Source organism: Ctenopharyngodon idella, chromosome 17, assembly GCF_019924925.1.
Source record: "Ctenopharyngodon idella isolate HZGC_01 chromosome 17, HZGC01, whole genome shotgun sequence".
NCBI classification, from domain to species: Eukaryota; Metazoa; Chordata; class Actinopteri; order Cypriniformes; family Xenocyprididae; genus Ctenopharyngodon; species Ctenopharyngodon idella.
The window spans coordinates 6,464,708-6,488,638 of NC_067236.1; the positions used below are offsets into that span (position 1 = coordinate 6,464,708).

The 23,931-nt window shown below is 36.6% G+C and overlaps 1 protein-coding gene across 1 annotated transcript in view; it reads right to left on the reverse strand.

Annotated features, from left to right (window-relative positions):
* ttc27 (tetratricopeptide repeat domain 27) overlaps window positions 1-23,931 on the reverse strand; it is a 103,758-nt gene that overhangs the window by 75,921 nt on the left and 3,906 nt on the right. The window contains exons 2-8 of the mRNA XM_051867257.1: window positions 20,264-20,441; window positions 16,976-17,105; window positions 15,468-15,608; window positions 12,723-12,825; window positions 2,970-3,134; window positions 2,636-2,775; window positions 1,101-1,213 (exon numbers count right to left, since the gene is read on the reverse strand). Of these exons, the coding sequence (XP_051723217.1) occupies window positions 1,101-1,213; window positions 2,636-2,775; window positions 2,970-3,134; window positions 12,723-12,825; window positions 15,468-15,608; window positions 16,976-17,105; window positions 20,264-20,441 (970 nt within the window). The remainder of the gene's footprint in view (window positions 1-1,100; window positions 1,214-2,635; window positions 2,776-2,969; window positions 3,135-12,722; window positions 12,826-15,467; window positions 15,609-16,975; window positions 17,106-20,263; window positions 20,442-23,931) is intronic.

Here is a 23,931-nt window from a genome sequence, read left to right on the forward strand (position 1 = left end):
TGCAAGTTTTTTAGCTTTTAGTATGAATATGTTAGCCTAAAGGTTATGAATAAGCTGGTGAGTTCCAAAACAATGACAAAATTCACATTCAGGAGATATAAGAATTCAAAATTTAGTCTCTCACTTCCGCTAAAATGGATCACAGATTTTCATGACATCGCCACAGACTTCAGCTTCTCATAAAATCTTCTGTCCAATCAAATGCTCTCTAGAATCTGAAGTCCCGCCCCCTCCTACACTATAAACAGATGCTGAAGCTGCGGCTGAAATCAGTCATTTGTTCACACATTTACTAGTTTCTATATAGTGAATAGTGCACTATATAGAGGATAGAGAAAGACTCAGATAGTGTAAATATGCTTTCCATTGATGCGAATGAAGTTTGTTTTCACGTTAGTGCCACGTGAACCGCCACAGCGCAAGCACAGTCTGCTCTAGTCCAGAGATACGACAGCACAGAGCAGATCATGTGTGCAAGTCAGGCGCAGACCAGAAAACGTTCGGACACATTTGAATTCTACAAACAATGCTGTATTCTAAAGAAATATGGAGATAACGTTTAGAGATTGAGGAAAATTGGGTTTTACGAGCTCAACGGCTCTGACCGAGCTGTGATCTAGGCATAACGCTATAGACTATTTTGGGGGGGGGGAAAAGGGAGGAGCTTCTAGATATATCCCGCCCTGTCTTCCTGTTTCATTGGAAATTGCATCAACACAGAGAATAAAGCTGCGCGTTCCAAGGCATTTCAGTGGGCCTTTAAAAGGAGGAATGTCTGAGTATTGCACACTGATGATGCACAAGAGTGAAAGTCACCATGAACAAGATTGATATAAACTGTTGTCTGGTGAATTGGACCGCAAAGTACAGCCATAAATGCATCCGCAAGCAATTGTTATTTTTTTTTATTTTTTTTTTAAAGGCCACTTTTGTGTATAGTCATTAGTGCATTTCATTTTTTGTATAAAATGTTTTGAAGTCAAAAAGACACTCAAGATACAATTATTGTGTTTCATGACTGATCATTGTTGTCACTTCAGAGAACAGGGGTACTGGTGCCCATTCAAACAGGACAGATTCAAATCGACTGAGACACTCACCATGTGGCCAGTATAAGGGCCTGTTCCTCAGCGCTGAAGTCTGGGAGTTCATGTTCAGACGGCTCTGCCAGATTAATCTGGTTCAGGACTGTATCATCACTCAGCTGATGATCCTATAAACATATACACAGGCATGAGAATCAGAGCAGATCCTAAAAAGACCTTAAAAGTGCTAGAGGTATGACAAACACAGATAACACTTTAGATGAGCGAAAAAGCAGAGGCAGCATGACATTTAGTATTATATTATGAACAGCATTTATAAAGCCCACTCTCCTGTCGAATTTTACATTGTAAAAGTCTCATTAAACAACCATGTAGCTCTTTATAATCGCTTTAGAAGAGTTATTTCCTGAAATATTACCTCAAATGAGCAAATGATGCTAGTTCACGCATCAAGAAAATCAATCATAGTCAGCATTGACACTTATTAGCTGGGGCGGGGCATATGCAAATTAACATGTTCCTCTGCTTTAGCCCTTTTAAAATCTAATTTGTTGATGCTCAAATTCGATTCCCATGAAATTAAGTCTGACAGCTCACGTACGTATACTTTACCTGAAAAGCCTTCACACAGACAAAGACCCACTGGAGTCATATCAGCTCAAAATTTGTAAGCAAAACTGATCTTATCACATTTAATCCAAAAACTCAAGCTATCCTCGAAAAAATGATTTACTGGACTTTTTAGGGCCACAACACATAAAACGAGGCCAGCTAAGGGGACACAGAGATAAGGTCCTGGAATTTTCCGTGAAATCTTTGTCTGTCCCCAATTTGTCATATTTGCAGCCAAAGCAGATAATACCAGACAGCAATGCCACTTCACAGATCAGCCAAACACTGGATAAAACTGCTGTCCAAAAATGTGCAATAAAAGTAAAGCACTGCCTCAGGGTGAGAGGAGAGAGACAGCAAGGGAAGACAGGAAAGAATGGGACAGATGGAAATCTGCATAAAATATATTTTTCACGACCTTCACTGCAGCTCAATGTCATGTCTGCTGTCAGAAGTAAAATAAACGTCGCCCCCTGATGGATGGGAAAAGTAATGCACCATTTTTGCCCCCACAGGGACTGTGACAGGTATTTATGTACCCAGGGGTCAAAATGAGCATAAGGCAAATACCAAAGAAGAGTGGAAATTGACTTTTGCAAGTTAATAGAAGTTACTAACCAAATTTTAGTAGAATTTTAGTACAAACTGTAACATAAGTTTAAGTTGAATTTTAATAATAGTATTCTGACCCTCACTCATGTACAATGACGCAAGTGATTCAGATGGCATAAATTGTCTAATAAAGAAAACTCATATTATATATACACATCATGCATATGACACTTGGTCATTGATGACAATGATCTGAGCTGATTATCTGATTATCATGTTAGGCAAAAACACCTAAATAATTCCATCATAACAAAGATTAAAAAAATTCAATTCATTTCAATTCAAATAAAATATTTATGGCCTGTAAATTATGTCAATTAACCACCATTGTCATGACATTAAGTTAATTTTAGACAACCATGTACCTTTGGTAAGAGTTCTTTAGGTGTTGGTGTGAGGGAGAGACCATCAGAATTGGAAAAAGGTGAGTTGTCCTTCCGTTTGACATCTAAGATGAGTTGAGCAAGGAAGTTCTCCTGAAATCGAGTTCTCTTCCCTAGGGCACCTGAGAGAGACAAATAATTATTTAATCATTCATGCATTCCATCAATTCTGTCCTCATTCTCAGTGCTGGGTAATCCATATTTCCCCTCCATTCATTCATTCCATCTTCCAATTACTTCCGTCACGCATTGGCATTTATCCATCCTTCAATCACCTGCACAGAACAATCATTTTTCTTCAAGTTATATTGCCTACCTGTCATGTTAACATCAAGTCCTGACAGATCACGGGCCATCTGCAGGTGTTCTTTGGCCCTGCGATACTCGTAATAGGTCAGGCAGGTATAACTGCACTCCAGGTGGAACTGAATGGCCAGGCTCCTGTGTGTGTTGTCGGTGAACAGCTCCTCACATTTACACACTATAGAAAAAGAGGAAGGACCAGTTCATGAGAGTCACCATCTACACTTTTACACATTCATCTACACATGCAACATTTACTACATTACATAAAGGTTAAATGATTGTATAATGCATTGGACATTCATAAGCGTAAAATAATTCTGATTATCACAGACAAAGTTACAGTGAATGAACCTATTAAATGCCTCTATTAGATCACTGTCCCTAGGACACAGCTGGACACCCACTGGAATCCCAAAAAGTGCGGAAGTGCGGAAGGACGGAAGGAAAGATGAAATAGAAATGGAGGAAGAAAGATGAAAGGAAGACTGAAGAATGAAGTAGGAAGTAGAAATGTAGAAAGGAGGGTGAAAGAACAAATGAGGGAGAAAGGAAGAAAAGAGAAAGAAACAAAAGAAGAAAACAACAAGAAAGAAAGGAAGGAGAAAGAATGAATGAATGAAGAATGGAGGAAGAAAGGAGAAAGAATGAATGAAGGAAGAAGAAAAGAGGAAAAAGGAAGGAAGGAAGGAAGGAAGGAAGGAAGGAAGGAAGGAAGGAAGGAAGGAAGGAAGGAAGGAAGGACAAATGAGGTGGAAAAGAAGAACAAACAATGAAGGAAGAAAACCGGAAGGAGAAAAGAAGGGGAAAAGAGGAAGTAGAAAGGAAGGAGGAAATTACGAAGGACGGACGGACGGACGGACGGACAAATGAGGTGGAAAAGAAGAACAAACAATGAAGGAAGAAAACAGGAAGGAGAAATGAAGGGGAAAAGAGGAAGTAGAAAGGAAGGAGGAAATTACAAAGAAAGGAAGGAAGAAAGGACAGACGGACGGACAAATGAGGTGGAGAAGAAGAACAAACAATGAAGGAAGAAAACAGGAAGGAGAAATGAAGGGGAAAAGAGGAAGTAGAAAGGAAGGAGGAAATTACAAAGAAAGGAAGGAAGAAAGGACAGACAGACGGACGGACAAATGAGGTGGAGAAGAAGAACAAACAATGAAGGAAGAAAACAGGAAGGAGAAATGAAGGGGAAAAGAGGAAGTAGAAAAGGAAGGAGGAAATTATGAAGGAAGGAAGGAAGGATGGACGGACGGACGGACGGACAAATGAGGTGGAAAAGAAGAACAAACAATGAAGGAAGAAAACAGGAAGGAGAAATGAAGGGGAAAAGATGAAGGAGGAAGTTACAAAGAAAGAAGGATGGAAGAAAAAGAATTTGCAATGAATGAAGAAAAAGAGGAAAGGAGGAAAGGAGGAACAAAGAAAAAAGACAAAGAATGAAAAGCAAAGGAAGAAAGGAAGCAGAAAGGAAGGGGAAATTAAGAGAAGGAAAAATAAAAGAAGAAAGTACAGAAGAACAGAGGGGAAGAAAAAGGATGAAGGAAGGAAACATAACTAAATGAATAAAGTAGTGTAATTGAGGCCACAGTCCACAGCTGTATATCCACCTTCAGCAATACTGCATGTATGAAAATGTGAATGCTAAACCCTCCATAAAGCCCAGCTTGAGCACTTCCTGTGACCTTCAGCATGATCTGCGTGAAGATCTGAGTGTTTTAAAGTCCGCTCATTGCAGACTAGAGCTCATTTAGCATGGGAAAGCAGCACCTTTCCTCACGTATACTAACAGAGCTCCAAATCATTCACGGGCAAGTCACGCACATGTATCTGTGTGAGCAGAACAAAGAGAACCGCTTTCTTACCCTTCACAACAACATGTGACACAAAGAGTGAAGTGATTACCTCATGTTAACAAAAAAGAAAAGCAAAGGCAGTTATAAAAATATAACAGTAAGCCTCAAGTATACAGACTAAAATAGCTGAAATCCTCATTTTGAATTAATCATACATGCAGCCTACTTTTCTACGTCACATCTTCAAATGGCGTCAAATGTTATGAAAGCCTGTCATTAAAGAACAAGCATCTCTGCCTGTGGGCTACGAGGGAGGGAAAAAAATTCTACAGCTTTTGAGGTTTTCTAGAAAGCGAAAGCAATGAATAATTGGGTACAGATATGATAAAAGATATATTTTATTTCTAGCTGCCAGTGAAGCTCTGAATACATGAGACTTTTTTTAATATTTAAAATCAATACATTTAACCAATATACAGACTCTATAACATAGATGCCCATGGCCAAATTAAATCAAAATCAATCAACTCAAATTTTAGTTGACTGACAGCCCCAATGAATACGTCTAAACCATTGCTACTGAATATTAAAAAACACCCCCAAATCAGTTCCCTACAGACATCGCATGAAGGCGGTCACCTACAAACCTGCGTTTAAATCTTTAGTGGACCGGTGAAATCCTAGTGCAGGCTTGACATTTACTAACCACAATGATGAAAGACCTGGTCCAATACCCACTCACCCATGTAACTCACTGAATGTAAACGCTGATTAAAAATTATTCACCTTTATTATTTACCAACTCATAAAATGCTTCATTGACTTCAAAGTCAGTGAAATAAAATACTGCTCAGACAAATTTGCTCGAAACATAAACCCTATTGAAATCTCATCTTGTGGTTAAGCCTGAGCACTGCTCTAAGGTGAAATATGACCTTATTGTTCTGAGAAATCTTTTCTGTTTCTGATCATTTTAACTTTATGAAATGCAAAAGTACTCAATGTCCTGTGGGTGCATGAGTAGATAATGACTGCTAGGATAAACAGTATCACAGACTGAACTCTGAAGAACATATTTTTTTTCTTAAACCATGTGGAGATGCAGTCTGTTTTTCCACAAGACAATAAATTTGAACAATTTGAAGTTTGCAGCATAGGAGAAAGACAGCGAGGAGATGGAATTGTTGAATAATTGAATGTCGTTATTTTTGTTTTGAATTGCGCACAAAAAGTATTCTCGTCGCTTCATAACATTAAGGTTAAACCACTGTAGGTGCACGGACCTCTCGGATTTAATCAAAAATATCTTTATTTGCGTTCCGAAGATCTTACGGTTGTGGAATGACATGAGGGTGAGTACTTAATGACAAATTTCATTTTTGGGTGAACTAACCCTTTAAAAAGGTCATAAGATATCGGTGAAGATTCCACAGTAGAGGTTACATCAGTTCACTCACATTCCCATCTCAGATTGGATCTAGAAGACACTTTCTAGCTGGAATATAAATACCTTATTTCAGTTCAAGCTTGTTTGGTCTTTCAGCCTCAACAGATCTTTCAGGGAGGAAGTATCAATTCATGCCATTAGGAGCTTCATAATGACATCTTGTCAGCAAGGATGGATAATGTTCATGCAAGGCCCTCAGTGAGTGATGTACGAATGAAAGTAGATCGCAAATATGACAAACCTTGCAATTGCAAGATATAAAGCTGCATAAATGCTATACATTGCAAAAGAGACAACAACATACCATGACTATCTGCAGGGGTCATGAACACACATCACCTTGTTTATTTCACATGTGGCAACAACCACTCACATGCTTTCAAGCACAAACATTTCAATTTTATGTCCCAGGTCTTTTAGATCTAGGTTTTCTACGCTTGAGGCCCCTGGTAGCAAGAGGTCCTGGTGCTCTAGTCCCATTGGCCTGGTCCATAAGCTGCCCTTGCTGGTCAAACTTGAAAAGCAATTGCAAACCAGAAATTTCAGATATTCCCTTTCACACAGCTCAGCCAGCTAGAATAAGGACAAAGTAAAACCGTATAGCTGTTTGAGCAATGAATTTAACAGTCCAGAGGGTTTGAGAGGCAGGTGTGTTGATTGTTTAGATGTAGCCATTCCTGCAGCAAATTGATGCCCGGAGGCTGAAAGAACGTGTAGGTATGGATATATATGTGTGTGTGTGTATATATGTTTATGTATGCATGCATGCATGAAGGGCAAAACACTCATGTAAAGATAGGTTTCCTGATCAACAAAAGGAGTTACAGAACAGCTATAACACCTTTTGTCTAGTATAACCATAGCGCGGAGTTTCCCACACGTCAAAATGTACTATGCTGGTTTCTCCTAAAATGCTCCACAAACATGAATCTGAAGTCAAATAAGCAGAACCTGTTGATTGCTCACTCAAAAATTAAAATTCTGTAATTTATTCACCATGTTGTTCCAAACCCATAAAGCCCCATTCACACCGCCAGCGACTTTATCGCTGCATGTCGCTAGTCTCTGTACTGTGAAGTCGCTTGCGGGCGTCCCTAGTGCTGTCGCTCTAATGTCATTGGTAGACTGCACGTCTGATCATATCTATAGAAAACGCAATCACAAATGATATATGAAACTAAGAATTCATTCTAATTTGACTAGGAATTAGACTTAAAATAATTAAAAGTAACATTCTGCTGTTGTAGAGTGTTGTGACTGCCAAGCTCAGTGCATTAAATCATTGACTAGATTAACGATCAATCTATCAACAAATTAAACTCACTCACTGTCAAAAAAAAAAAAAAAAAAAAAAAAAAAAAAAACTAAAACGTCAGTCGAATTTGACAAATAATTAATTTTTTTGTCCTTAATAATCAACACAATGCAGGGGAAACTGTAATATGAACTGCAGCATTGCTAAACTGCTCGCAGCATCATATAATTAACAACAAAAACTATCAATGTATGAATCAAACTCACAAGACTGCCGACCGCTTCTTTTCCACACATCATTGTATTAATGTCCATCAGTCCATGTATGTAGTTACAGTCAAATCACATAAAACAGTGAAATCGCTCCGCATTCCTGTCTTGCCTGCATTCAAGACGGTGACGTGAGGTCCAGAGAGCCTTCACTCCTATTAGTTGTCATTTGCGAAATTCGCTTCTCATTTGCATAGTTGAAATTTCTGAACTTTTGTCGCATCTCCTGACGCTTGACGCCTACATTCTGTCGCAAACGTGGTCACTGTGGCTCGTCATCGGAAGTCGCCAGCGCTCCATTGAAATGAATGGGATCATGTCGCTTTGTCGCTGCATGTCGCTGGCGGTGTGAACGAGGCTTAAGACTTTGGTTAATCGTCAAAACACAAATTAAGGTTTTTTTTAATGAATCCTCCAAGGTTTCTGTTGCTCCACTTAAAGTCCAGGTAACGAAGATCCAAAAAGGTCATAATGACTTCGAAAAACTTTATCCAAGTCTTTTGAAGAGATTTGATTGATTTATATGATGAATAGATTTAATTTAGGCTGTTATTTACAAATAAAATAAATAAATGGAGCGTGGAGTGACTCCCGTCAGAGCAGAACTGTGACGAATGAAGTAAGAGTAAAAGTCACATACATTCTGATATGACTGTTCAGACTAAGGTCGCACTGCAAAACATCAGACCTGTATCGGATTTAGAACCATACTGTATATGGAGGTGGTCCAAATAAGAATTGAAAAGATCAGATTTCATGTAGCTTGAGCGGTTCACATTGTTATGAAAAAAATACTGGTCCACGGATTTGGCCCACTTTTGTTTGCAGTCTAAACATAAGTCAATGGTAGAAAGCATCATGTGTGGACAAAGACTCTGAACACTCATCAAGAGCAAGGCACAGCATTACAGATTACATCTGAGCAGTTTGAGAGGAATTCATCTCGTTTATGAGACTGCTGTTATTTGTGAAAGTAATATTAGATATTGTTTGTTCCTGCCGTTCGAAACGATCTGCTTCACAGCGTTAGTAATCCATGAACAACTAGCAGTAAGTCAATGCTAATTTTACAACTCTGCAGGAGTTCTAGGCATTCAGCTTTGGCGAGTTGCTCTTTAAAAACACAAAACTACATTTGCCCAGGAATTTTAACTGATGGGTTCAACAAAGAAATCATTCCCAGGGTTTTTTTCCCCTCCAATCCCCCCTTCGGGACTAGAAAGAAAAACAAATTTTCATGAATGCTAATCAATAGTTTTGTCAGATTTTGCTACATGAAAGTGTTGAATAATGGATCAAATCATTGCAAAAAGTTTTCCCCTTCTGTGGAGGGGTAATACTGATTGAATAATTCACCCCAAATTTTAAATTATCTACTCGCCCTCATGCCATTGTCTTCTATGGAACACAAAAAAAGCTGATTTGTGGTGATTGTTACGGTCAAAACTAGTCTGTCTTGAAAAGGACAAAAAGACAATAAAATTGTCCATTCAATTTGCCTCCTAAAGTCATATAAAAGCTGTGTGAGGAACAGTTTGAAATGGTCACATTAAAACCTTGCGTTCAGGCAACAAAATGTAGCGAATCAATACATGGTTCAATTTGGCAGACATGAGATTTCAATTTTCCACTAAAATATAGGTTCTCATACTTCAAAATAAAGAATGAACCAAGTCATGGAAATGGACTAGTTTTAAAAGTGTTAGTCCTACATTACTAAACTTGGGATGCCCCGATATTCAACTGCATGTTATAATGCTCTGAAATGCCTCTGAAGCCAAGCAGTCAACGAGTCAGCTGAAGCGAATCCCTGGCAATCCCCTATATTCCACACAATTCTCTGTGAAGGACATTGAATGCTTTTGGCAGTCAATACTGAAACTGACAACACACCTCAGTGAGGTGTTATTTCAGCTTTGAGAGCTTCACAAATATAACATCATTCTGCAAATAAAGGCTAGTGTACCACTAGAGACTGGCATGATGTTGAGGTCTTTTGAAGCAGATCCAGTCACCAACACAAGACAGAATTACCGCCTGTATCCTCTTGTAAATATTGCATCTTAACATCTACGCTGATTATCTATATTGGGGCATAGCTGATGCGTGTCTGATTAAAAGGCAGCACAGGAAACTCATTCCGAAGGCACAGGAACCCAATTAAGATGCTGCTTTGCTGCAGAGCTCATCATTTAGTCCACGATTCCCTGGTGAATCCACATTAACATCCAAAACTCTTCAGAGGAACGGGTCTATATCCTGCCGCTAAAGCAATGCAATCTTTGACTCCCATTATTCCCCTCAGAAACCAAGGACGTCTACAATGAATGCTTCAGTTCACACAAAGTATTAAATGGAAATCGCTGCCTCATGTTTGAGACCTTTTAAAATTTCATCAAAATGTTTGATACATTTGTAGTTCATAGTATCTTCATTCTTAAATGCATAAATATAAACTACAATAAACATTTTGAATAGTAGTGTAAATACGAGGGCTGTCGATTTAATGCGTCAATTAGATTAATTAATTACAGTGAAAAATAACGCGTCAAAATTATTAATGCATTTAACACACTTGCCCCTCTATAGACCTACGTAGGTCATCTGACATTTCATACAGTTGATTGATGACGAATATGATGCAGGGCAACAACCCAACTGCGCGATGGAGCCTATGGAATGTCGTTAGAATTACCCTTAAATTCAAGATAAGGGGCAAAAATGCCCGTTTGAGTTGTCGTCTCATTTAAATTTACATCATATGATATAGTTAAGCTATATCACACAAGCAACGAGTGCAAAAATCACATGAGTGCCGTGATACTGATTTTATACAACAGTTCAATAAATAAGAAGTTAATATTGTTATTTTAGACAATATTGTCTGTTTTGCTTAATTTTGCAGACGAAAATATAAAAAGACAAAGTATAAAAGTATAAACAAATATAAAGACTCACAACGGCATTAACTTTCAGAATCCGCATTTTGAACGAATTGGCTTGTTGCAAAGCATACAGAGCCATCCGCTCTCTAATTGCTCTCGCGGTAGGCTACTGTCATATACCGATCGGTCTGTGCAGCGCCGCTTCGAATCATTTACTTCACTCCTGAATGAATCAGCCTTTTGAATGAATCGAGTGAACAAATCAAATCAATCAATCATTAAGACATTTACCACTACCTACTGGCAGTTTTAGTTTCTTATTTAGATTATAATTTCATTAAAAAAATATTTCATATTTCCATAGTAATAAAAATAAAATAAAAAAAACATTAAAGATATAGATCACCCAAAAATGAAAATTCAGTCATTTGCTCAACCTCATGGTCCAAAGTTTAAGTGTAATAAATTCTGTTGAATCAAATTAAATATTTCTTGCCGAAGCTACTTTTTGTAATGTCATTTGATGCTTAACATAATAATGTCTTTAAATAATCTTTTGGGAGTTATTTCTCAGCCAAATTTTTTATATTAATTAATCACCATATCATGTAATTAGATTAAAAACTTTAATCTCTTGACACATTCATATAGAGAGATTTTCTGACTGTGAGAGAGGTTCAAATGAGGTTCGTCTCACACAAGGGTGTCATGTTGTGTTATGTCAGAGGTGACATAATCCTGAGGAGTGTGAAATCCTATACCTAAAAATCCAAATCCTTCTTAAACGATCAACTGAACAGAAGCAATGAATGAGCCCAAAGGGAAACACAAACTTAATAGGATTTTCAATGGCACACTGAAATATCCCAAAATTGGCACAATAAATTGTTTCTGTTATGCGTTTTGTATTAGGTTTAGGTTATAGGATCAAGTAATACATCTCTACAGTGATCATTTTTTAAGTGGTTTTCATGGGGACCGTTGGGAGGGTCCCATAATGCATGTTCACTTTTCACATTTCACATCATTGTGAAGACGTTTACTCTGCAGAAAGCAAAACCCAACCCAACACTGCCCACAAAAACACTCCGATCACAAACTTAGCGACATGCCAAAGGTGGAGTAACTTTGAGGTTTCACAGTGTCTATTTCACACACAAACATGAAGTGCTGACATCATCAGCTCATACTGACGCCGTCACTGTCACCACAGAGATATAAACACACACACTACTCCAAAACACACACAGCCTGAATCTCCACGCCGCCCCCTAGTTGACATCAGCTTCTCTAAAGATGACCCACTTAATAAGAGCTGACAGCTGTGTCATCTCTCCACTAAAGAGCGTCTCACGTCGCTGACAAGTGCCTTCAGCAGCTGAAGTGACGTCAGGATCTGAGCTGTTAAGAAATCTGAAGCAGCACTGGGATCTGAAATCCTTTTAAACACTTCCGATTCCAGTTTCCCCAAGGATTTGTTTCCAATAAAAAAAAGCCCACACCCTAAACTGAAGTAGGTTTAAACATTATATTCTAAGACATATCAGGCCCAAAAAGAAGAAACATCTTTAATAAAAAAAATAAATAAAAAAATAAAAATCTAACACTGCTGCCACAAGGGTAAACAAGTTTTAAAAAAAGGAATAAATATATAATTAATTCATGCCAGACAAAGAACTTGTCAGTGTTTGCAAGGTGAAGTTTATATTAAAAGGTGTATCAAAATCCCTGATTTTTTATTCCCTTAAATGCTTTTCGCAATTACTTCAGCTTCAACAGTATATATACAGACTGTTTTTGTCAATTTCAGCCCAAGACGTTTAAAATATTTCTTTGTATTACTGCTCTGTAGGTCTTCACAACAATTTTTGGATATTTAAATCAGTACCTTATGCCTTCTATAAAATAAATTTGAGCTCTTTTTGAGTTTTCAATATTTGGTCTGTCTTAAATGTTACATTATCTCTTAAAAAAATAAAAATAAAAAAAGATATCAACTCTTTGGTAGAAATGGAAATTTTGACCTGCTGAATTCTACTTTACTTCAGTAAATCCAAATGTAGTTATCGTAACAGGTAAAAGGACTACACAACGGTGTGTGCGTGTTTTCTTGCCTTTCTCGATGCAGCTGAGCATCAAGTTGAAGAGCAATGGGGATCTCTCCTCTAGTATCTGCTGATGTAGAGTGACATATCGCAGGGTCCACCAGGGAAGCAGCTATTTACACACATGCAAACAGAGAGAGACAAGACGACAAGTTACATTTATACTAGCTTTTAAAAGTTTATGGTCAGTAAGATTTTATGTTTTTAAAACAAGTCTTGTATGCTCACCAAGGCTGCATTTATTTGATCAAAAATATACAGTAAAACAGTAATATTGTGAAGCATTACAATTTAAAAAAACATTTTCTATTTTAATACATTTTAAAAAGAGTTTTTTTTTTTGTTTTTTTTACACTCGTGATGGCAAAGCTGAATTTTCAGCAGCCATTACTCTAGTCTTCAGTGTCACATGATCCTTCAGAAATCATTCTACTGTAATGTGCTAATTTCGCGTTCAAGAACCATTTCTTATTATCAAAGCTGAAAACAGTTGTGCTGCTTAAAGTCCCCCTATTATGCTATTTTAAAGGTTCCCAGGTTTGTTTTCGAGGTCTCTAACAACAGTTTTACATGTATCCAAAGTCGAAAAAACCCCCACTAATTTTCTCATAAAATACACTGCACATCAACTCATTTCTCAAAGATTCTGAAAATGGTTTGTTTGAAGATTCGTTCTCTCTAAACCTATTTATTCTGAAAGAAGGAGGAGACTTTTTCGTTCATCAGTTTTAGACAAGCAACATTTATTTGTTATGATAGGGGAGTAAATGTGGTCCACTTTCACTCACAGTTACAGTCAAGGACGAATGGATTCACATTGTAAAGTATGTGTTATCTGCAATGTCTCAAAAAAAAAAAAAAAAAAAAAAATAAATAGAAGAACCTGGCTTCATACTGAGTGCGCAAACAAACACAGAGAGCTGTAACATTCAGAATGAAACATTTAGTTACATATTTGCACACAACACAAACATTAAATCTGTATGCTGGTGTATCTGCCCTATAAATGACCAGAATCAGAGTTTGTGTTTTCGCACTAATGAAACAACGCTCTGGAACGTGAGGCAATGCGGGGGGCGTCTGACATACTCTCAACTAATCGCAGCAGAAACATTTTTATCCCTGTGCATACAGTTGCACGAGACAGGGATATAATAAATATATAAATGCATTAGTTACGCCCGTCTTAGCACATAAATATTCACAGAAAGAAGAAGAAAAAAAAAAAAAAAAAAAAAAGACAGTACAGCATGCATAATGGCTTCATCACAGACAGTTATAATACTGTAAAAGACTGTAGACCCTGCTGGGAAAATAAGCTTTGTTTAATATTTACAAATTTAATAAATTACAAGAACTGCAAGATTTTGAGGCTGTACTTTACTGCTTTGAGAAAGAGAGAACAGTGAGATTCATGACTTTATCCTGTGTGTGAATGAATGAGAATTAAACACACAAATTGTGTGCGTTTGTGCACACATGAATAATTCCATTCTGACTGACAACCGGAAACGCAGACTCTTCGGTCAAGAACTACAGCACCAATACTGGTGATGACATTCAGTGTTTCTGAGAAATCATTCAATGACTCTACAATAATGAAATCAATCACTGGCATTATCGACGGATTGCTCCTGTGGAAGTGGGCCATATAACTTTACAATTAGCACAATTCATTTTTCTTAGCCGGCGTTCGGACGTAAACACGGAAGCGCTGCACTACGTTCACTACCTCAACAGTGTAGGAGACTATTGCTGAATAGAATTTTTTTTTTTTTTTTTTGCACACAAAAATATGCTCGTAACTTCATAACATTAAGGTGGAACCACTGTAGTCACATGGATTATTTTAACGATGTCTTTAATACCTTTCTAGACCTCACCAGGTGTGTTTCAGAAACCCTCGGATTTCATCAAAAATATATTAATTTGTGTTCTGAAGATGAACAAAAGTCTTAGTCTTTTTGGGTGAACTAACACTTTAAGCAGCACAATTGTTTTCAACATTACTAATAACAAGAAACATCTAAAATATTAGAATGATTTCTGAAGGATCATGTGACACTGAAGACTGGAATAGTGATGCTGAAAAATGGTATTGCAACATCTGATTCAACCAATAGGTTGTTTTTGAGAAGGGGCTACCTATTTGCTCAAATAATGGTAAATGGAAGTCGTTTAGGAAATTTTTTCAATTCCACCTGAAGAAATTACACACTGAACCTTTATTGTATGTGTTTGCATGAGCCAGATAGTTTATGAACTATGATACAAACAAATACAGCAGTTGGAGGATCATGTAACATAAACATGGATCAGTATAGGACAAAGTAACAAACAAAAGCAGACACAGATCCATCCTAATGATCCACTGCTGCGTAATTGATGGGTGAGGCCTTGACACACACACACACAAAAAAGAAACCACGGTCATAATTTAACTCTTATTTTTAACAGTCTCATTCTTCATCGTCTCTCTTAGTAATGCACAAATGAGCATGGAGTAATGACCACAAACAAATGAAAGTAAAATTAAAAGAGATGGCTCCTTATTACAGACACACAAATTGCCGTATTGAGTAACTGTTCAAGTGAACTCAAACCGCAGCACACCCCTTGTCACTAACATTAGATTCCTGCAAAGAAATTGTCAAGTTACACTGTCTTGCTGTTGCACTGTATTAGTGTGTCATCTTGCATTCCCAACAATGGTGAATTCTACTGCAGTGGTGTAAAAGTTATTGTGTATCTCACCTGAAGGGTCTCCAGTTTGGCGCCACAGTTGACGAATATGACTCTGGTCAGCAGCAGCAGGAGGGGATTGGACACTAGACTGTAGACAGACTCTCCATCCAGCTGAAGACTGGACAACACAGCCGTGTTCAGGGCCGCAGGCTGTGTGTGTGTGTGTGTGCGCGCGCGAGTGAGAGTGAGAGTGAGAGTGCGAAAGAGAGCGCGTGTGTGTGTGTGTGTGTGTGTGTGTGTGTGTGTGTGTGTGTGTGTGTGTGTGTGTGTGTGTGTGTGTGTGTGTGTGTGTGTGTGTGTGTGTGTGTGTGTGTGAGTGTGAGTGTGAGTGAGAGAGAGAGAAATATTACAAGATTATAGAAAATTAACTCACAATTAGGGACATCTAATATTAATTTATCATGGTTTTACTACAATAATGAAAACTGTAACAACCATGGCATTTTGTTAAATTAATTTATTAATTTACTATTTAAAAGTATTATGAATTTTAACAGTAAATTCTTCTAAACGCCTCAACTGTTGTATAATAAAAAAAGAAGCCTAGTTTGAGACTAAATGCAGGTTTATAGTTTGATGCACATTTAAATGGGAACCAAGACAATTCATAGTGAATACATTTATCAAAAACTACAAAATTAGTCAGTCTCAAACTATGCAGTCTCCACTAAGTGACAGTTATTTTCATTTTACAACCCTGTTACCAATTATGCAGGTTTCTTATTTCAAAATGTCATATAAATCAAATTCATCACTTCAAATAAAAAAATTAATAGAACAAAAGGACTTCATTTAAAGAGTTTTAGGCCCTATTTTTGTTTCATTATTTCATTAGTTTTATATTCAGGCCCTACTCATGCAAGCACCTTCAGTCCACCCATCTCTCTCCATGTGCGCTACTCTCAGTCTAATTTAGAGGGCCTGTGCTCTCCAGGACAAGGCTGATAAATCAGCAGCTTTAGAAAGGTGCGAGACAGCAGAAAGTGTTACACACACACGGTGCCTCTCCAGGGATCTACAAGACCTCCGTAGGGCATTAGGGAGAAGAATCTCTTCACCTCTGTATAATTAGGAGCCCTAAGAGGTTTCACTGGCAACCCTGCAGCCCTCTACACACTCATTATCCAGAGCACTGACCTGCCCAGTGTTGCCATCTCCTTCCATTACATCCATCTCACACACATACATCCCACATGACGCATAATTTCACATGAGCATTTAGTCAGGTTTTTTAGTCATTAAAAATGTGCTGATACTAACAAAACACCACATAACCCCAAGGGTTAAGACAAAGAATGTACACTACACAAAATGATCCACTTCAACTATCAAAACCCCTATGGAAAAATATATAAATAATGTGATCGTCATATGTTTTTTTTTTTTCATTTTAATATCTATAGATGTACCTATATCTCAATTTATTATTTATTATATTGGTTGACCATGTGTTCGAACAATAATTAGTCAATAAAACTGGTTGTGCATGTGATCACAGGTGCATCATGGTACTGCACCTGTGAGAAGTTCTGGAGCAAGGCCTCAGGCAGAAAATCCGAGATGTGGAGCTCAACTGGCGGCCCGGTCCAATTACTCTGGGCGAAAAGGTTCAGACATCCCACTGCCAATGCCAACAGAGCAGTTTCTCTGCAACAGACAAGAGATCAGGTTTAGAAAAACGCACGTTAACGGCTATTTCTTGAGCTGAAATACATAGGTTGACTACCACCACAACATCAATCAGGTTAATGTAGTTTATTTTTGATAACGTCTCAACACATTTGTGGTATCGGACCGCATGACTGATGCAAATGTACAGACCTGAATGGATGAATCAGGTGCCAGCAATGTGCCACCTGCTGAAATCAAAGACCTGAGATAGTAATTCTACTGTATGGTGGAGTCAGTCCCCAGATGCCATTGAGAAAGGACACATTTGCATGCAACCCAGATTCACACATTCATGTTTAGCTGCGATCTACAGCACACTATTCTCACAGAAGAGAAAGAAAATGGATGTTGAGTCAATCTCATTGTGTATTTTAAAATACTACATGATAAATAAATGAGAATGCACACAACACAACAGAAAGAGAGGATGAGGACAAACAAAGAACACAACATCTCTCTGGCATTCAACAGCACACAAACATCAATCTACCTGCATCTATTCTCTCAACAGAAAGCATCACTCATTATTCAAGACATTCTGCTCATCTACAACCATTTTCTACCTCTCTAACAGAAGCCACAATGAGAGAGGCTGTACAGAAAGAAAAATAAAGCGAGGGGGAGCGTGATCGAGCAGAGGAGAGATAAGAAGAGAAGCACGGCGGAGGAGCGCAGCGCAACCTTCCCTTCCTCAACTCATTCTTTCTCTGGAGAGAAAGGATGTTAAAGTGGGCTTATCGAAAATTAATAATTCATGGCTGAAAGGAGGGGGACAGTGTTTGAACCCTTCTGTATGGTTTTATTCATTCTCTACACAATAAAATGCTCCACTCAGCTGAAGCCACCATCAACTGCTAAAACTCCTTACGTAGCAGGGCGCATCGTACACAATGCATCTACACTAACTTGCAGTAGTGTAGTCAGCTGCCTTAAATCTAATGGGAGCATTCTAATTATGCGTTTCTCGCTTTAAGTGTGTAAATGACATTCCAAACCTCATGTCATTTCAAACCTGTATATTCAAAACACAAAAAGATATTTTGAAAGATGTCAGTGTTATAGGCATACAGTGAAAGTCAAGTCAACAACACTGGACCTCATTGATTTCACTGTATGGGGAAAAATATTTAAAAAAAAAAAAAAAAAAAAATTGGAGTTGTCAATCAATTGAAATTTTTTTTTATCATTTTCTGTAAGTACAACTAAATCATTAAAATTTTTAAATATTTTTATATTGTAACATAACTTTCACGTTGAATCTCCAAAATAAAGTAGAAACAACAAAGACTTTTTTACTAAGCACTATGAATGAAGGCCAGTATCACTGTACTAATACTCGTGTCTCTATTAAAATGTTTTTTCCTTCTCAATTTTAGCCATTAATTATAACCATTCAACATTACAGTATAGTTGAAATCTATCAACTTTAACATTTAATAGGCTTTGAAAAAAAAACTTTTTAATTTAAATGAACTTAATCTTTCACATAAACCCATAGTGATAAATGTCAGATTTAGCTGTGCCTTTAATATATAAGGGCTCAACGCTAAGGGTTTTTTCTCCTGCCCCAGGTGAAACAGTTCAGATTTTTACCTATCCTGCTAAAATGCACAAAAAAGTGATCATTTTTGATCCATGTAACCTTGCAAACTGTGCTTTAAGATTTTCAGGTAGATCTAACAGGTAAATATACAGAAATTGAATAAACACCAGTCTTCACTGCATAAATAATAAATTTAATATAGATTAATCCTTATTAAAGCTACAAAAGTTATTCAGTCAAGAGCAGTGAGTGACTTAGGCTTAGTCCACAAGCACACGGGTATATTTTTATAAATAGTGTTTTTCCTCTGTTTAAAAAAAAAAAAAAAAAAAAAAAAAAAAAAAAAAAAGGGTTGACATGAAAACGCAAAAACACACTATGAAGCACTATAAAGGGCATGCCAAACAAACCCGTAAAGCCATGTTGGCCAATCAGAAGCCTGGAAAAAAGGTTATTACCGGTTCCAAATCCAACATCACAAACCAAAATCTCACCATCTACACGACGACACTGCAACTGGAGTTTCAAAAAAAAAAGAAAAAAAAAAAAAAGTTCAGTTTCAGTGACCGGATACTGTGTTTGTGTATGGATGAACAGCCAAACCACAAAAAAAGCTGCAGTTTTGAAAATCCCCATGTTTGTGTGGACAGGGACTCTTTGTTTTTTGTTCTTTGATTAACATTAACGACAGACAGCAGCATGTTTTATTAAGCTGCTGTCACTTTAAGATCTGATGCACATCAGACACATTTTCTCACAATTGTTTACCTTCATTTAACACTTTTTAAATAATTTTAACTAAGACTGTGCTTATGTGGCTACCTGACAAAACAGAATGGGTTAATAGCATTTGAATTAATGATAACGTGATCATATACTGTAGCGCAACCAAAGGATGACCCAAAAAAAATAAATAAATAAATAAGTACTGCATTAATATTAAATCATTTTAATCCATTAAAATAAAATAAAAATTAATCACAAGATTAATTTTGACAGCCCATATTTTTTTTATTATATATATATATATATATATATATATATATATATATATATATATATATTATATATAGAAATTTATTACAAATTGCCCATCAATAAATCTTCCACAGAAACACTGTATTTACAATATCTCAATAGTGGAATAAATAATATATTTCAGTCTGTACAACAGAACTCATTTAAATAGTGCCATTTAACAGTAAATCTGCTGCAATGAAAGAAAGAAAAAAAATAACCTCCTATAATTTAACAGGCACAATGAGTGAATCGAACTGAGGACATCTTTAGGCAGCAGTGTAATTTAAATGAATAGTACAACAGTCCCACTAATTACATTTGTCCTCATTTACATTTAATGAAATTAAGTAGGCTAATGAAATGAATTAACTCACTTAAATATCACGTTTTAAACACAGAACATGTATGTGCCTGCAGCACTTACGAGTACAAAAAGAATGTAAATGAATATTTCTCATTATGGTGAAATTCATAGAGTTCAGTAGTACAGAACAGCACAGTTAAAAGCTCTGTGTTGTTTCTGCAAGTACAGTTAAAAACTGAAAGAAAGCCATATGTCCTAAATCCTCACCGGTCACTCCTCTGGTCTTCAGTGGCATCACTCAGGTAAGACAGCACCTGTCTCTCCAGATAGGCCTCAATACTTTCACCCTCTTCAGGAGCACCTCCCAGCAGCCCCTGCACTGCAGAGCTGAAGAGCACGGCCTCGAAATCTCCCTCACACACCAGCTGCAGCAACAAACCTCCATCTGAACACACATAAGGGGAGAGCAGCTGAAGATAGACATTCAGACACACCAATATGTGTATGGTTTGTTCCCAAAAGCCACTTTTTAGCACTAATTTCTGAAGTGCCAGTGCCTCAAAGAGAAGAAACACGATTCTCACCTCTGTCATATTTTAAAAAAAAAAACGAGAGCAGAACATTCTGTTCTGTTCATTCAAGCTCTTTAAAAAGATCTCAACTATGAGCATTAGGTGTGTTCACAATGCATAATTCAAAATACAGTACGTCTGTATTTTTACAGACTTTTCTTAGGGTGAACACTGTCAAAATTCCCAGCATGACATAACATATGATTATATTCTATATAAATAATTTAGTTTCTTCTCAATTTTGTTGTTAGTATATTACATTAGAGTATTTGTTTTACATTTGCAGTCATTTAGAAAATGTTTATTGCATTACTTTAGAGCAGGGGTGTCAAACTTATGGCCCGCGGGCCGAATACAGCCCACAAAGGTGTCCAGTCTGACCCCGGGAATGAACTGAACTTAAAAAATAAAAAAAATAGAGATGTATGGCACCACCAGCCATAAAGCCCAATGGTTTTTAGTTTTATTTTGGCCAATCTCTATTCTAGACTTGCAAGCAAACAGCTTTGCAATCATTTCCTAGACTGTCATTTGTGTGGAAATATTACGAAGTCTGTAAACAGGACATTAAAACAGGCAAACGCTGAATACGGACGCAAAGAGGAGAACAAAGATGCGGCAGCAGAGGAAAATACTGTACCAGGCACGAGCTCACTGTTCGTGAAATATAGGAAGAAAAATATAAATATTGAGGTTTATATAAATGTATCTCTGAAGAGAACTGACAGAAACGTTTCGAAGGCATTTTCTTTTCCTATTTATTCCCGCATAAATTTGTGTTTTCAGCGCTAACCAAGGAAACGCTATATCGCTGTTGTTCCATAAGCGCCACCTACTGACAGAGAGTGAATTTTCATTCAGTCCATCTGCAATTTGTGTTTTACGCAGGTGTCTTATGTAGCATAATTTCACAAAACTATAGTCAGACCATGCTGTTTTTGATGTACATCTTGAAATTATATAATCAAATTTAAATCAAAAACAACTGCTCATGCTACAGAATCGGCAAGTTTGCTTGTAAAAAAAAAAAAAAAACTGGACTTGGCCATGAAAAATCGAAATCGGTGCATCCCTAATAAAAAAATAAAATAAATAAATAAATAAATAAATAAAAGTAATTACATAAAAGTAAATAAAAATAATACTTTTATTAAATAAAAGTATTATTAAATAAAAATGTAATAAAGTCTTTTTGCTTGAAAACGGCATTTGTTTTCACAAGAGCAGTGTGTTTTTCTAGTTTTCTTGCAAATTAATTTGTAGTTTGTTTGGTTAATATTAAATGTAACTGTCAGCGCACTAAGGTTTAAAAAAGGTAATTCGCCCCCACATGGTTAAATTTTTTCCTATCTGGCCCTCAACCTAAAATGAGTTTGACACCCCTGTTTTAGAGTCATGTGGTTTCCCTGATGGTGTTTTGTCTGTGTATGACCCTGTGCAGTGTGCACAATCTACATATTTCAGTATTGGCCATGTTTTATGGACAAGCCACTTGCAATTATCTCGGATTCATCATTTGACTTTCTCAGTACATTTTAAGGTAAAAAGAAGATTTTGGTATTAAATTACTTTGGTAAATTAACAATCACTTCATGAAATATATTGTTATATCTGTAAGTTAAGTAAAATATACAGGCACCAATATGCCATCCCGTAATACATGAAATATTGTCACCATATAGTATACTATATACGCCATATAGTATATACAGGGCCCTATGATTTCCGCGATGCAGAAAACGTGGACGGAATCGCGGAATCCAGTCATAAAAAAAATGGAATTTACTGTATAACGCAGAATGTCAAATTTTTGATGAATAAATAAAAAGGTCAGTACTTAAATCAAATCGCAATACAGACTAGTGTCTGTAAATATTAAGCCGCAAAAAGACTATTTAAATACGATTCCTGCATGTTCTTTGTGTCTCTGTGTGAATGAATGGTACAGTTTCATTTACCATGCACACACTTGAGCATGTGTGACGCTCACAGTGTTTTCAGCCTCTGAATGCATGAACTTCATCTCTGAGAGTCACTTCATGAGCATTTTACGGTTTCATTTGAGAAAAACTATCACCATATCATAAATACACAAAAACTCAAAGATCTTCTCGGCAACCTGTCAAAATAAGTTCGGTTTAACTTGACAAATATATTACTGTTGTACAGTAGAATTTAGATGTGTCTCAATGTAATAATAATACTAACACTAATAATACTAACACTAATAATACTAACACTAATAATACTAATAATAATAATAATAATAATAATACATTATTAAAACTTTAAGGAATAATCATAATTTTTCTTCCATTTTTTAATTTTAACAGTAAAACTCAATGTGCACCACATTGTTTGACAAAAAAAGTTTAATTTCATATGATTAAAAGATTAATTAAATTTATGTTTTGTGTCTTCATTACCAGAAAATACACAACACAGAATTTGTGAGGGGAAAAAAATTCATAGGGCCCTAAACATGTAATTTTTTGCTAAACTTTAAAAAAAAAAAAAAAATTGTTAAATCGCATAAGTTACATGACTTCAATTAAATTAGACATGCTTTTTGATCAATAAAAATTTAATCTAACCATTAAAATGGAGCTCAAAAAAGTTAAAACGGAAAAACGGAACTTGGAAAAAAATAGAATTTTAGAAAAAATAAAAAGGATTTCATAGGGCCCTATATATACACACAACTATACAGTGAATTTCTGGCAACCACAGCTGCCATTTTTTTTCCCCGCAAATTTAACAGGATATTTTTCACAGTACAATTATAAAAATGCATGGCTCATATTACATCAAGATGTGATGCAACTTTCAAAGAAGTCCATGTACACAAATACGACTGAAATTCACTTCCAACCATCACCTCTTCAGGATAAAACTCAAATTCAGTTTCAGCCATTTGCTCCTTCACTTGCATAATAGAGGGGAAAAAAGGAAACCCATAAACAGAAAGGAGAGCAGCAGCAACACTCCTGCATGAAATGTGTGAACCGTGAAATTAAATAGTTCATTGTACACAAAGAACCAACCTGAAAAAGCTCTCAACTCAGAAAAACTGTTTATTTATACCAAACTTGCAGTTACTTTGTAGCACTTTTTTTCTGGTGAACGATGCTGCGAATTTGCCAAATTCTTTCCTCGGCTATAATAAACCCATGAGGACATCATATATAGAGAGCTACACTGAATTAAAAGGAATCTTATTTGATTATAGCATAAAGTGCCTTGAATCGAGTTTAGATCTTGGAGCACTTTGCAGATACAAAATGGTGCCACCTCTGATACGAGTGAAAAAAAGCTGCACTATTTCTAGAAGAATACTTTGCTATCAGCCACTTCGCTCAGTCG